The sequence below is a fragment of the Dendrobates tinctorius genome, unplaced genomic scaffold (assembly GCF_039654945.1).
Source record: "Dendrobates tinctorius isolate UK_male_01 unplaced genomic scaffold, ASM3965494v1 ptg000203l, whole genome shotgun sequence".
In the NCBI taxonomy this organism is placed as follows: domain Eukaryota; kingdom Metazoa; phylum Chordata; class Amphibia; order Anura; family Dendrobatidae; genus Dendrobates; species Dendrobates tinctorius.
The window spans coordinates 18,128,351-18,144,139 of NW_027361870.1; the positions used below are offsets into that span (position 1 = coordinate 18,128,351).

General features: G+C 41.2%; 1 protein-coding gene across 6 annotated transcripts in view; it reads left to right on the forward strand.

Annotated features, from left to right (window-relative positions):
* PAK5 (p21 (RAC1) activated kinase 5) overlaps positions 1 to 15,789 on the forward strand; it is a 276,113-nt gene that overhangs the window by 239,631 nt on the left and 20,693 nt on the right. For all 6 annotated transcript variants that reach the window (XM_073553844.1, XM_073553843.1, XM_073553845.1 and 3 more), the window contains 2 exons: positions 8,071 to 8,562; positions 14,923 to 15,056. In XM_073553844.1, the coding sequence (XP_073409945.1) occupies positions 8,071 to 8,562; positions 14,923 to 15,056 (626 nt within the window). The remainder of the gene's footprint in view (positions 1 to 8,070; positions 8,563 to 14,922; positions 15,057 to 15,789) is intronic.

Here is a 15,789-nt window from a genome sequence, read left to right on the forward strand (position 1 = left end):
TGATGCGAGAGACTCGAGTGAATTTCTCGCATCACACTCACAAGTGTACCCCAGCCTAAGAAGAAGAACGTGTTTAAGAGGTTTTGAAACATTCTGAGAGAAAGTGACTAAGGTTGTAGTAGACTTAGGTCTCATTTTCACATCCCAGTTCTATCCATGTGCTTCAACGATAGTCTATGGGGTAGTTCACTTGTCCAATTTTTAGCAGAGTCTCAGATCAAAATCACCAGTGAAAGCCTAAGGATCAATGAAAATATTGGACAGCTGTCTGATGCCACTTGTGTGCTGTCTGTTTTTCACTGACTTTTTGATAGTCGTTTGAGAGACTTTTTTTACTCATGTAACATGTTTCACAGGATCAGCAAACAAAAGTAAACGGGCATGTGAAAAACACATGAGAGTAATGGGTCCGTGTTCTATCAGTGAAAAACACAGATCATGTATGTGAAAAACAGACAGCCATATATCAAGTATGCTGCTTTGGAAGTGGAGATACTAATAATTGGTATATATAATATTCGACCTGTCAAGAATGGACAGTAATGGGGACAAGATGGCAGACAGGATATTACATCTCACCCTAGAGATCCTCTTCCAGCTTTCTGGAGAGGTGAGAGATTCTGGTGATGTCATGTTACATCATTTTTATATGGATTAAGTTAATAGGAAAGGATTCTCTACAGTTAGAGCAGTCAGACTGTGGAATGCCCGAAAACAAGAGCTAGTAATGGCCGACACTATAACAGCATTTAAATGAGCTGGATGCGTTTTTTAGATCAAATGACATTGTGGGTTCTAAAAAATCTGGCGATCGAGAATGTATAACTGGTGGAGAAAGGATCAGCTTTGTGGACATAAGTCTTTTTTTCACCCTATTTAAGTATGTATATGTAGGTATGCCTTCTGAATGATGAGTTAGGGCTCAGGCACATGGCTGCATTACTGCTCTGGTTTTTTTCTGGAGCATTCAGATATTTTGTTCAAATTTGATTTCTGAACGTCTGGGAGTATTTTCCCTAGAATTATTTTTTGTAGACAGCTTTGGTGCACTCCAGACCATTTGCACATTTGGGTTCACATTGCGTTATGGGTATGCGTTTAATGCATCCGTTACATAGGGGCACTAACGCTATGTAACGGATGCGTTAACGCACCCATTGCCTAATTCGGCATGCGTTAGTGATGATGCGTTACTTTGTGACGCACCCGAGGACACGGTCTACAGCGTTTTCAGGTGCGTCGGGTCTAACGCACAGCGAACATACGTGTTCGCTATGCATAGACCTGTATGGCTGACGCATGGTAACAAAAAGCTACCATACGTTAGCACTAGGAGCACAACCGATGTCAAAAATGACATCTGCGTTAGCACATCCGTTTAACGGATTCGTTAAACAGATGCCCTTAACGCAATGTGAACCTAGCCTAAGACCTCATGCACACTGCAAAGTCATGCATGAAGCAAGGTTTCACATGGAGCAAGGGCCATTCTCTATGTGTAAAATTAAATTAATGTCCAAATATTCAATAAAAAAAACTACATGGATGTTGAGTTGCTTCCCAAAGTACTCCATTGTTGCTGTGGAATGAATGGTTACATTGCCGCTAGTTTTTCGATGTTATTGGTGCATGCGCAATAAGTCATCCTATGCTTCTATATCAGATCTTTTCTGTGCAGAGATCAGCGCATGTGTGGTTTTACTATTGTTGCTTTACAGGGTGATAATAAGCAGTATAGACCGTACACCGCGCCTCCTCGGTATAAAGCGTACACCGTGCCTGCTCAGTATAAACCGTACACCGCTCCTGCTCGGTATAAACCGTACACCGCGCCTGCTCGGTATAAACCGTACACCGCGCCTCCTCGGTATAAAGCGTACACCGCGCCTGCTCGGTATAAACCGTACACCGCGCCTGCTCGGTATAAACCGTACACCGCTCCAGCACGGTATAAACCGTACACCGCGCCTCCTCGGTATAAAGCGTACACCGCGCCTGCTCAGTATAAACCGTACACCGCTCCTGCTCGGTATAAACCGTACACCGCTCCTGCTCGGTATAAACCGTACACCGCTCCTGCTCAGTATAAACCGTACACCGCTCCTGCTCGGTATAAACCGTACACCGCTCCTGCTCGGTATAAACCGTACACCGCGCCTGCTCGGTATAAACCGTACACCGCTCCTGCTCGGTATAAACCGTACACCGCGCCTGCTCGGTATAAACCGTACACCGCTCCAGCTCGGTATAAACCGTACACCGCGCCTCCTCGGTATAAAGCGTACACCGCGCCTGCTCAGTATAAACCGTACACCGCTCCTGCTCGGTATAAACCGTACACCGCTCCTGCTCAGTATAAACCGTACACCGCTCCTGCTCAGTATAAACCGTACACCGCTCCTGCTCGGTATAAACCGTACACCGCTCCTGCTCGGTATAAACCGTACACCGCGCCTGCTCGGTATAAACCGTACACCGCTCCTGCTCGGTATAAACCGTACACCGCGCCTGCTCGGTATAAACCGTACACCGCGCCTGCTCGGTATAAACCGTACACCGCGCCTGCTCGGTATGAACCGTACACCGCGCCTGCTCGGTATGAACCGTACACCGCGCCAGCTCGGTATGAACCATACACCGCGCCTGCTCAGTGGGTCCTTTGCTGTCAGTGGGATCGTGTGCGTATGTGGTGAGGAGTGCAATGTTGATACCTAAGGCTGTGGGTGAAGGTACGTAGCAGCGCTTGCCTAAATCGCCATCATACACCCTGACCAAGCAGGAGTATACATCCTTGTCCTTTTAACCTATATATTTCTGCAAAACAAAGACAATAGTGACTTGATCACCTCGTCCTACTTGTCAAGCAGGAATGCAGCTGATCATAGGCTGAATGAGGTAGTACTGTTGAGTAGACGCCACTTGGCCATGTATACTGCTGAGCGTGCATGGACGATAGTCCACTTAAACCACCAATGACTTTTGGACTTTATGGGCTGCCCAGTGCTACAGAGGGTGCAGGAGGAGTGAATATCAGCAGTACACACATGGGAGGAACTGGAAAGACAGGGAGAAGGCTTATGGGACATGTAGGTTCAGAATCTAAATCAAGACTCATAAGATGGCTGATGTAGGACCCCACCTTTATAAATAAAGTGAAAAAGACCTGCAGGGGAACTAAGGCAGAAAAGTGTCTGTTTTAACCACAAAATCGTGAGACTATTGATCAATATGTGTTGATTTAGAGTCACTCAGATGTGGCTACTGCTACTAGGGAAGAAATCCACAATACAGAACCTGTTCGAGGAAGGTCCAGATTTGGCCCAGAAAACACTATTTATCCTGGAATCGAGATTCACGAGTCTTAAAAGTACTGTATGCCAGAGGAGAATATGAACTGGGATATCTTCAACCGATTGTTTTTTACTATGTAAAATTGGAAAGTCTGCCTCATTATCGCCTAGACTCTAGTTGCTCCATCATAGCCAGAGTACTTGACTCTTTAAAATTTTCAAGCAATTAGAGAGCACATCCAAATGCACATCAGCTAATTAATTCTTTATCATGGCCACACCCCCCCTTATCTAATCGTTAATGTAATTTCATCATGCGAGGACAGCTTCATGCACCTTGTAAATTTTTAATTGGACAGAATTTTTTTCCCTTTCTTCATCATGTCCTGTAATTGCTTTTCTTACCCAAAAAAATAATTAGGATCTATATGGGCATTTCAAAACACCAGGTACCACTCTACCAACAAATTGCTTCTACCATGAAATGATATAACCAATTATTGATGTTAATTTCTTCTGAAAATGAGATATTAAAGGCTGCCTGTCTTCTAAATGAAAATGAAAAAAATGTGAAAAGCACAATATGGTCTTCTTTAAGTATATAAGGTGAATGAACAATGGTAAGGTGCTCTCTAGTGATGAGTGAACATGCTCGGATAAGGTGTTCTCTGAGCACGATCGGGTGCTAACCGAGTGTCTTCGGTGTGCTCAGAAAATATGTTCGAGTCCCCGCTAAAGTATTTCTCACGGCTGTTTGACAGCTTTAACACATGGAGGGATTACCTGTTTGTTAGGCAATCCCTGCTTGTGTTGGGGCTGTCAAACAGCCACGAAACATGCAGGTGCCAGGACTCAAACATATTATTTGAGCACGCCGAAGACACTCAGTTAGCACACTATCATGCCCGGAGAACACCTTCTCTGAGCACGTTCGTTCATCACTAGTGCTGACCCGATGGGGTTGAGTGGGTGACACAACCACTAATATTGCATGGTTGCCGCTGCATCATCCATAGATGAGTATAAATTGTACCTTAAGACCAGAAATTGTGGACTTCAAATGCGCTGCTGATTCCAAAGAGGAGCTGTAGACAAGATAAATCTAAGTGGTTTATTGTGGTTGTCCTGAGGAAGGAGTCTGTTTTGACTTTGAAACGAGTTGACAATAAACCACTTCAATTTATCTGGATGAAAATGTTATATAAATGTACAGTTCTATACAGCATGTGATCCTTGTGCTCCTCTTCTTATTTTCCATCCTCCTAGTTGTTCTGATACGTCCCTCAGCTGGTTCATACATTGGAAGTACTGCAATTGATGAGTGCCCAATATTCGAAACGATAACCCAGTGACTACGCAGTGGGAACTCTGGGTTCCAGTGGCCTTCAGGGTCTGAACTGCTGTAGCCCAGCTTTTCCACTGCAAAAAAAAGAGAGAAGGGGAGAGTACAAGGAAGCAAGTTAAATAAATCCTTCAAGGGAGATAGAGGACCTTGGAAACAAGCCTGGGTGGAGTAGAGGAGGTTAGAATTGCACAAATGACTCATCAGAAAAATGAGCTAGTTATTAACATAGTTTGATAGTTTTTAAGGTTGAAGGTACTCTTAACTCCATCGAGGAAGGCAAAAAACCCCATGGGGTAGACATTAATAGCCCCATATTAGTGGAAAAATTATTTTGCGACTCCACCTACGGCAATCAGACTACTTCCCTGGATCAACATAAGGAAAAGGAACAGCATCCGGTCTGGGTGAAAAATTGTATCAAAAATTTATTCTGCCAGTATAAAATACAACGTTTCGGCCATATTGTGGCCTTTTTCAAGTATAACATAACAGTACATATGGTGGCCTTTTATAGTGTGGCACAGCCAATCACCATCTAGGTAACACCCATCACAAAGAATCTATACATAAAATACATATAAATACATCCATCAGTTACGTGTATATTCAATAACACAGCTTATCCAATCGTTAACAATGATAATCATAATCATATTAAAGATATTACAAAAACATCTCATATATAAACATCGATCCCCAAATCTGCCCACCAATGGTCGTAATGCGTCAAAGGTATCCATAGAAATAACACACCAATCCCTTGCAGTAATACATATCCATATATGAACCGCCAATCCCTAGTCACATAATAGTGGCGCCAACCCGAATGGACCAATCCTGAGTGGACTCACAAATCCCTATATCGGCAGAGTTCCCTCTCCCCATATGACAGCATCAGCTAGAGTCAGGTCACATCAGGAGCGCAGCCTGATGATGCGCGCTACAAGGCCACAGCGAGCGCGCCGCCCATCCCCGCCCAGGCCCGGTCACGTGAAGACTCCATCACCGAACACCGCGCATGCGCGGTGCTATGTGAGGAATCAGCCACGCGACCCGCCCACCGGGGAGGACCGCACACGCGCCGAGGCTCAGAGCGCGCGATCACATACAACACTCCTCCGTAAACCCGCACATGCGCTGGTAGATAAAAGCAAATGTAAAGCCACATTTAAATTAATGAGTCCACACGAATAGACCAAAGATGCTCCCAAAAAAAAAAGAAAAGACATTTAGAATCAAAAAACCACATCATGGTAAATATGCTGTTTACTTCCCTGGATCAACGTCCCATCACAGAATCTAGCGCCCGTAACCTGAAATACTATATTTTTCATGAAAGGCATCTAGACCATTCTTGAATTTTAGTAGTGTATCAATTATTACAACATCATGTGGCTGAGAGTTGCGTAGTCACACTGCTCATCTCATACAGTAAAGAATCTGCATCTGTGTTTATGATTAACATAACAAGGGAATAAAGAATAAAATCAGTCAAACATCCAGGCATGATGACAGTCCAGCCGTTTTCCTGCTGGGTGATGTGCTTAGGCTGTTTTATTCTGTAATATTCTGTCTTTCCAGCTTGTAAGGATAGGCTCCCACGTTCTGTAAGCTGTCCTGCTTGTCTGTAACTATAGAAGGATAAGTCTTGACAACAGGCGGTAGTAAATAGTACAGAAGGGAGACATCTAATAGATATAATTTTAGAGCAATTTTTTCACTCCAAAAGCAATTTTTTTTGTTATTGAAAGTATAGTGTAATTTTGTAATCTGTGTCTACATATATCTACATCCTACAATATGATATGACTATGGAAAGGACAGGTAAGAGACACTGTGAAATCACTGTTTACGATACTCTGTCTTGGAGATGTGGATGCTCAATTAAATGACCCTTTCTATTGACTCTGAATTACCTCTTCAGGGTGGACATCTCTCCACAACAACCCTCAACAGCTAGTGTACTTAGACTGAAAATCCATATCAGAATGGTGACATAATCCTCGCATTAAAATCAGCATTATAGGAGTACAGATATTCTGTCCAATTTCGGCCACATGTAAAAGGCCTTAATAACACAGCTGAGATTCAGAAGGACTACAGTGCTGACCCAGCACATCTAAATATGTAATTCTCTTACTTGTGCAAGCTGTGACTAAAATTGCTTGCGCTACTATTGAATCTTATTTTTATATTGTCAAATATAGCGCACCCGCACATAAACCTATTTCTCACGGCCCCTTCCCAATCAGGGCGTATAGAGGAACCAACTAAAACTGAACGGAGATTTACCATTCAAGTCTTTTCTTCCTTTCTTTCCTATGGGAAGCATAATCTTGAGCCCATCTAAATTACCAGCATTGTACACTGGCATTGATAAATTGCAGGAAGAGAAGAATCCAATTGTTCTGCAGATTCCAATTCAAAATGTTTATCATCAAAAGACTTGTATTTATAACATGTGCAATGTAAATGTGGCTTATGGGCTATTTTTGTGGCTAATGCAATTAATTCACATAAGTTCAGGCAGTATCTTGCCAAGGGACAGTGCCTTTAAGGGATGCTATCATCAGAAAATGACATATTAAATAAGGTTGTTGTGTTGTATAAAATAAATGTATATATTTATTTTAAAATGGCAATTTTTTTCATATCATAGTCTTTTAAAAAATAAAACTAAAAAAAAAAAATCTTGCAATTTTTTCACCAGTCACTGGGGTTTTACTTCCCATCCTTTCAGGAAGTGGTGTCAGCTGGGTTCTTACCATCAGAGGCAGGATTGCAATGACAGGTAACTGCTGTATTCCCAGCAGAAAACATAGGATCCACTAATCACAATAGACAATGCCACAGCCCCCCTGCTCCCTCACCTTTGCACATGCTCATTAGATGCTTCAATACAAAAGATAGAGTATGTTCATTGTGGCTATGTACATGTGTTGTTACCTGAAGCAACAGAAAGTTATATTCTAAAAAAAAACAATTGGCCTGAGTGAAAACTTCAATTTATCTATTTTTATATATTTTTTATTTTTTACATAAAATTATTGCCAGGTAATAAAAAAATACATTTTTACACATAAACCTAATTTGAACAATAGGTAATTTTCTGATAATAGATTTAAAGGGGGGGGGGGTGTTGTGTGATTTAGGCTGGATTCACATGTAGCATTTTCTAAATAATTGCTGAGTCAGAGCAGTGGCATTTGACAGTGAAAGTAGACGGTGCCGGAGCGAGGTCAGGTGAGTAGGATACACCAACCTTATCAGGTGTTAGAGATCTACATAATGATGCATGCAGTTTGTATAGTGAGATCTGATGACAGAACCACTAAATACGTTGGGCGAATCCATTCTTATTATCTGTTCTTTTGTAGGATTTTCCATGACACTGCTGACATTGAAAATGGTGATTTGCTTTCTATTTCTTTGCAGGCAGACTATGATCGAGCACAGGTATCCTTGAGCCCCCCTCTCACTGGATCCGACACTTATCCTCGAGGTCCCACAAAGCTACCTCAGACACAAAACAAATCCAACTATCCCTCAAGTAGTTACCAGTATCCATCAGTATACCATAAGCCATCTCCCTACCATCAGCCACCGCTTCATGGGAGCCCCCACTACATGTCATCAGGTTCTTACCCCAGTTCTCCGAGTACGTCCTCCAGTGCTTACCCTCCTCCCAGCTGGGGCTCCTCCTCCGATCAGCAGCCATCGCGAGTGTCCCATGAACAATTCCGAGCCGCTCTGCAGCTTGTGGTCAGTCCTGGAGACCCGAGAGAATATCTGGATGACTTTATTAAAATCGGAGAGGGCTCAACAGGTATCGTTTGCATCGCAACAGAAAAGCACACAGGAAAGCAAGTAGCTGTGAAAAAAATGGATCTCAGGAAACAGCAGAGAAGAGAACTGCTCTTTAATGAGGTACGTGTTCATGTTATCAAGTTTCCGTATCCTGCGGCAAACTACGGGTACACTAACATTACCATCGTGAACATAGCTTAAAGGGGTTGTCCACATTCTATTCTAACAATTGGGTTGATGACATGACTTTGTGCCACCTATATATCATAGAATCATAGAATCGTACAGTTGGAAGGGACCTCCTGGGCCATCTGGTCCAACCCCCTGCTCAAAGCAGGATTCACTAAATCATCATAGTCAGATGTCTGTCCAGCCTCTGTTTGAAGACTTCCATTGAAGGAGAACTCACCACTTCTCATGGCAGCCTGTTCCACTCATTGATCACTCTAACTGTCAAAAAGTTTTTTCTAATATCTAATCTGTGTCTCCTCCCATTCAGTTTCATCCCATTGCTTCTAGTCTTTCCTTGTGCAAATGAGAATAAAGATGATCCTTCTACAATGTGACAGCCCTTTAGATATTTGTAGACAGCTATTAAGTCTCCTCTCAGTCTTCTCTTTTGCAAACTAAACAATCCCAAATCCTGCAACCTTTCCTCATAAGACAGGGTTTGCAGACCGGTCACCATTCTGGTTGCTCTTTTCTGAACTTGCTCCAGTTTGTTGATGTCTTTTTTAAAATGTGGTGCCCAAAACTGGACACAATATTCCAGATGAGGTCTGACCAAAGAGGAGTAGAGGGAAATAATGACTTCACATGATCTAGACTGTATGCTTCTGTTAATACATCCTAGAATTGCATTTGCCTTTTTTGCTGCTGCATCACACTGTTGGCTCATATTCAGTCTGTGATCTATTAGTATACCCAAGTCTTTTTCACATGTGCTGTTGCTTAGGCCTATTCCTCCCATTCTGTATATGCTTTTTTCTTTTTTATTGCCCAGATGTAGTACTTTGCATTTTTCCCTGTTAAAAACCATTTTGTTAGTTGCTGCCCACTTCTCCAGTTTATTGATATCTTTTTGAATCCTCTCTCGCTCTTCTCTAGTATTAGCTATCCCTCCTAGCTTTGTGTCATCAGCAAATTTAATCAGTTTACCCTCAATTCCTTCATCTAAATCGTTGATAAAGATGTTGAACAATACAGGGCCCAGGACAGAGCCCTGTGGTACCCCACTTGAGACATTCTTCCAACTGGATGTGCAGCCATTTACGACCACTCTTTGGGTCCGATCACTAAGCCAGTTATGAATCCACCTAACAGTTGCCTTGTCCATTCCATACTTAGTCATTTTTTCAATGAGGATTGTATGAGATACTTTGTCAAATGCTTTGCTGAAGTCAAGATATACTATATCTACAGCATTTCCTTGATCCACCCAATCCGTGATTTCGTCATAGAAGGAAATTAAGTTAGTCTGACATGACTTATTAGTTACAAACCCATGCTGACTCTGTTTAATCACTTCATTCTTATCCAGGTACTGACATACATGTTGTTTAATAATTTGTTCAAAGATCTTTCCTGGTATAGAAGTCAGACTCACCGGCCTATAGTTGCCTGGGTCCACCTTCTTCCCCTTTTTGAAGATAGGAACAACATTTGCTCTTCTCCAGTCTTCTGGCACTTCTCCTGTTCTCCAAGAATTTTCAAAGATTATGGAGAGGGGTTCAAAAATTTATTCTGCTATCTCCTTCAGTACTCTGGGGTGTAATTCATCAGGACCTGGAGACTTGAATTCATTTAGGTTAGCTAAGTGTTTCCTCACTATCTTTCTGTTTATAGATATCCTGGATTCTTCTATTCCCTTAATAGGACAGTGAAGAACAGTTGATGTTACATTTCCTTTCTGAGAGAAAACAGATGCAAAATAGGAATTTAAAAGTTCGGCCTTCTCAACATCCTGTCTTACCATTTCATCATTTTCATCCTGTAAAAAACCTATTGCATCCTTTATTATTGTTTTTGACATCTCTTGCAAGCCTCAATTCATTGTCAGCTTTAGATAATCTGATTTGTGCCCTGCAGGTTCTGCAGACAGCATTATATTCTTCTTTAGATATGCCTCCCTCTTTCCATTTTATAAACATTTTTTAATTCCTTTTTAGCATGTGCTTAAGTTCTGTGTTCATCCATCCTGGCTTCCTTAAATGCTTCCTATTCTTCCCTCTTTTCGGAATTGTTAACAGTTGTGCTTTGAGAATTTCATTTTTCAAGATTTCACATCCTTCCTGGACATTTTTGTCTTTAAGTATGTCCAGCCATTGGATCCCTCCAATTCTCTTTCTGAATCCCTTAAAATCTGCCTTTCTGAAATCTAACCTTGACGTCTGAGTCTTCACAGGTCTTCCCCCTCTAGTTATCCAAAATTCTAAAATAGCATGGTCGCTACCTCCTAGGGTCCCAGCCACTTTTACCTCCTCAACCATTTCCTCCCTGTTTATAAGGATTACCCTCCTCCCAGCTGGGGCTCCTCCTCCGATCAGCAGCCATCGCGAGTGTCCCATGAACAATTCTGTCCATCCGTGTGTCCATTTTATCCATTCATACTGCATCCATTTTTTCCATGAACAATAATAAATAAGTGTTACTGGTTCTCCTCCTGTACTTGTTAGTGCTGCCTTCCTCATCGGCTGTACAGTTCTCCTCCGTAAAATGGCTTCCGGTTGAGGAACATGTGACCAGACCTGTCCATCACTCTCCTCCAATATAAAAACAGTTTTCCCATTTGCCTTGTTTTCTAATGGAGGAGTTCTGGTCACATGTTCCACCATCAGTGGCCATATTGTGGACATGAGAGCAGTGCAGCCTGGGAGGAGAAGCTGTGATACCTATATTTTAGAAAGAGCACATAATTATGTCCCCAAAACATTTGTTTCCAAAAAAGGATGTAGACAATCCCTTTAATTGGAAACAAAAACGTGTAGAATCCCAAACAAGCAATTCATCGTTTGTTTTGAGATTTTAGCGCCATATTATTTTTATTTTATATTGGGGTTTTTTAAGTTATTGATGTGAAGCTTTATGTCTCACTTTTAACGAAACATGCCATGTTATACATTATTTCTGGAAATATAATTTTTTGATGATCAGATGAAGAACATTTTGTATCCTAAACACATGTAATTACCATTTAATAAATTAAAATTTACAAGATTCAGTCCGGGTTATGCAAAATCATCAGTGTTATGGCCAAAAAAAACCTGACAATTTTGTCCATCCGTGTGTCCATTTTATCCATTCATACTGCATCCATTTTTTCTATCAACAATAATAAAGGACTGTTTCCCATCTGTATAATTGTAACGTATCCATGAAAAATGCTTGACATGTGTATGGTAACCTGTATGTGATCTGTTTTTCACCCCTGTTGCTTATAAATTATAAGTCTGATCCAGAATGCGGATAATGTAGTGCATGCTGTGATTTTTTTACCGGCGGATCATCAGATCGTGTGTAAAAACGTTCATGTGAGAAAACACATTAACTTGTTTTGGTCAGTGATCTTGTCCGTACAACCTCTTTTTCCAATAAAGAAATGTTATCCCCTATCCACCCAATAGCTTCTGGATTAAGGGGGTTCGACTGCTGAGACCCTCTCTGGTCACTTGAGCGATGGGAAGCTTAGGATGAGTTGATTACATGACATCTCTATCAATCAGCTGGAAATTGTGGAGAAACCATGCAGTACCACCACAACGGACATGACTTTTACATTAAAATCTGTTAAGGGCTCACCTGCTGAGGTGGATTCTCTAAGACCCATAGGTCAGGGTGAGCAGCACAAACTGTAGGTGATGGTGTATAAGAGCGTTTATTGCTGGATAGCATGTGGATCAGCATGGACAAATAGATATAAAGACATCTGGTATCTTCCATCAGGGATGCAGATTATTACAGGGAAAAGAAGCACAATATATGCAGTCTGGTGTCTTCCAGCAGGGATACAGTTAAACACAGGAATAATAGCTAAAATAAATGCAGCCAGATATCTTTCCAAAGAGACAGTTAATCACAGGAATAACAGACAAATATATGCTGTCTGGTATCTCCCAACAAGAGTATAGGTAATCACAGGAATAACAGAGAAGTATATGCAGTCTGTAGTCTCCCAACAGGGATATAGGTAATCACAGGAATAACAGAGAAGTATATGCAGTCTGGTGTCTCCCAGCAGGAATATAGGTAATCACAGGAATAACAGAGAACTATATTCAGTCTGGAGTCTCCCAGCAAGAGTATAGGTAATCACAGGAATAACAGGGAAGTATATGCAGTCTGGTGTCTCCCAGCAGGGATATAGGTAATCACAGGAATAGCAGAGAAGTATATGTAGTCTGGTGTCTCCCAGCAGGAATATAGGTAATCACAGGAATAACAGAAGTATATGCAGTCTGGTGTCTCCCAGTAGGAATATAGGTAATCACAGGAATAACAGAGAAGTATATGCAATCTGGTGTCTCCCAGCAGGAATATAGGTAATCACAGGAATAACAGAGAAGTATATGCAGTCTGGTATCTCCCAGCAGGAATATAGGGAATCACAGGAATAACAGGGAAGTATATGCAGTCTAGTGTCTCCCAGCAGGAATATAGGGAATCACAGGATTAACAGGGAAGTATAGACAGTCTGGTGTCTCCCAGCAAGGATATAGGTAATCACAGGAATAACAGAGAACTATATTCAGTCTGGTGTCTCCCAGCAAGAGTATAGGTAATCACAGAAATAACAGGGAAGTATATGCACTCTGGTGTCTCCAAGCAGAGGTATAGGTAATCACAGGAGTAACAGAGAAGTATATGCAGTGTGGTGTCTCCCAGCAGGAATATAGGTAATCACAGGAATAACAGAAATATATGCAGTCTGGTGTCTCCCAGCAGGAATATAGGTAATCACAGGAATAACAGAGAAGTATATGCAGTCTGGTGTCTCCCAGCAGGAATATAGGTAATCACAGGAATAACAGAAGTATATGCAGTCTGGTTTTTACCAACAGGAATATAGGGAATCACGGGAATAACAGGGAAGTATATGCAGTCTGTTTTTTTCCCAGCAGGAATATAGGTAATCACAGGAATAACAGGGAAGTATATGCAGTCTGGTGTCTCCCAGCAGGAATATAGGTAATAACAGAGCAGTATATGCAGTCTGGTGTTTCCCAGCAGGGATATAGGTAATCACAGGAATAACAGAACTATATTCAGTTTGGAGTCTCCCAGCAAGATTATAGGTTATCACAGGAATGACAGGGAGGTATATGCAGTCTGGTGTCTCCCAGCAGGAATATAGGTAATCACAGGAATAATAGGGAAGTATATGCATTCTGGTGTCTCCCAGCAGGAATATAGGGAATCACAGGAATAATAGGGAAGTATATGCATTCTGGTGTCTCCCAGCAGGAATATAGGGAATCACAGGAATAACAGGGAAGTATATGCAGTCTGGTGTCTCCCAGCAGAAATACATCTTTATGCAGGAATATAAAAGAAGTATAGACAATCTGGTATCTTCAAGCAGGGATACAGTTAATTCAAGGAATAGCAAAGAATTATATGCTTGACAAAAGGAGTTAACAATACCACTGTTATCTGCGAGGAGTTCGTATTTGGCACCTTGTAGCAACAGAATTGTAGGTGTGAGCAGAGGTGCGGTATATACAACAAGAACCTGCAGCACAGATGTGGCACCTAAATAGCAGAATTTGTAAGTGTAACCAAGACCCACAGATGTTGGACTGAGCTTGAAGGTAAACGCTGGAAGTTGAATAGAGGTCAGTAATAACAAGGAAATAATTGAACACTTGGCTGAAGCTGAGGATTTGTAAGTTCGTGTAGTGCAAGAGACACACTATTGCCACCTTGCTATTAAGCATGGGTCCTAAACTATAGCTTTGACAAAGGGTGTTTTTCTTAGTCTATAAGTAACTTTACAGTTCTCAAAATGTAAAGTTTTGTACTTTTTAATGAATTCCAATAATTAAACGATGATGGTCCCTTTAGATTTCTTTTCGGCTGCCTTAGGAGAAGTCATCAATAACAGATCATTGGGGACTTGATATACGGCACCTCCACCGATCAGCTGTCTACAGGTCTTTTGGTGGCTGGATACACACATTATATAGGGACAGAACTACAAAGCTCCGTATACTGTATTCTGACTACTCTCAGCTGCTGCAGCTCATCTTGTATTCACTTCAGTAGGAGCTGAGCTGCATTATCCTAGAATGGCTTCAGTATAGCTGGGTACAGCTGACACCCCGGCTCCCCACCAGTCTGATACCAATCATTTATCCTATGGCTATACTATCGGTATCTAAATCCTTCACAACCTCTCTGATCGCTAACATTATGTAAGCCATGTAGCAATGATTCATGCTCCGTGCAATTTTAGTCCATAGAGATTTTTCTTTCTGTTCACAGGTAGTAATAATGAGAGATTACCATCATGAAAATGTTGTTGACATGTACAATAGTTACCTGGTGGGTGATGAGTTGTGGGTAGTGATGGAGTTCCTTGAAGGCGGAGCGCTGACGGACATCGTTACACATACAAGGTATGTAATCTATTCTATTTATTTTCATTTACACATTCTGTCCCATTTACCGAAGCTCAGCACAGAAACTCTAGGGTAAATTTCATAAAAAGACAAAAGTGTCAAAAAAATTTTTTGTTTGTTTGGTTTTTTTTTACAAAAGTAACTGAGCTCGTTAAAGGGACAGACGTTGATTCATCTGTTCTTACATTATAATTTGTATTTACATTTTATCCCAGCAATATTCTTGGAGGACCATTTCTAGAGAGGTTTTTTCTCCTATGTATATTTTTATTCAATGATTGCTCAGTATATTCCTGACAATAGCGACATTATCACTTTAATGGGAATGGGTCATCAGAAAATTTTGTGTCGCATGTATGTACAATGTTTTTTTTTTTCATATCATGATCAGTTTTGAAAAACAAAATTAGTAATTTTTTTGTAGTAGTAGGCGAGAATTACTATGATTTATAGACGCCAAGTCATAATGGCGACGTTTCATTCCAAGAACTTGAAAAAGTTCCACACTTGAAACGAAACGTCACGTCACCATTATGACCTGGTGTCAATACATCACAGTAATTCTTTTCGGATTTTTGGAGTACTGCCTTATTCTTCATTGAATATATATATATATTTTGTTTAAATGCAGATTGCACATTTTCTGTACAATAAACCTCATTTGAATCCAGAAATATAACTGAGTCCATCAGTTATTTGATATATGAAACTGAAATAGCTGTTGCAAAAA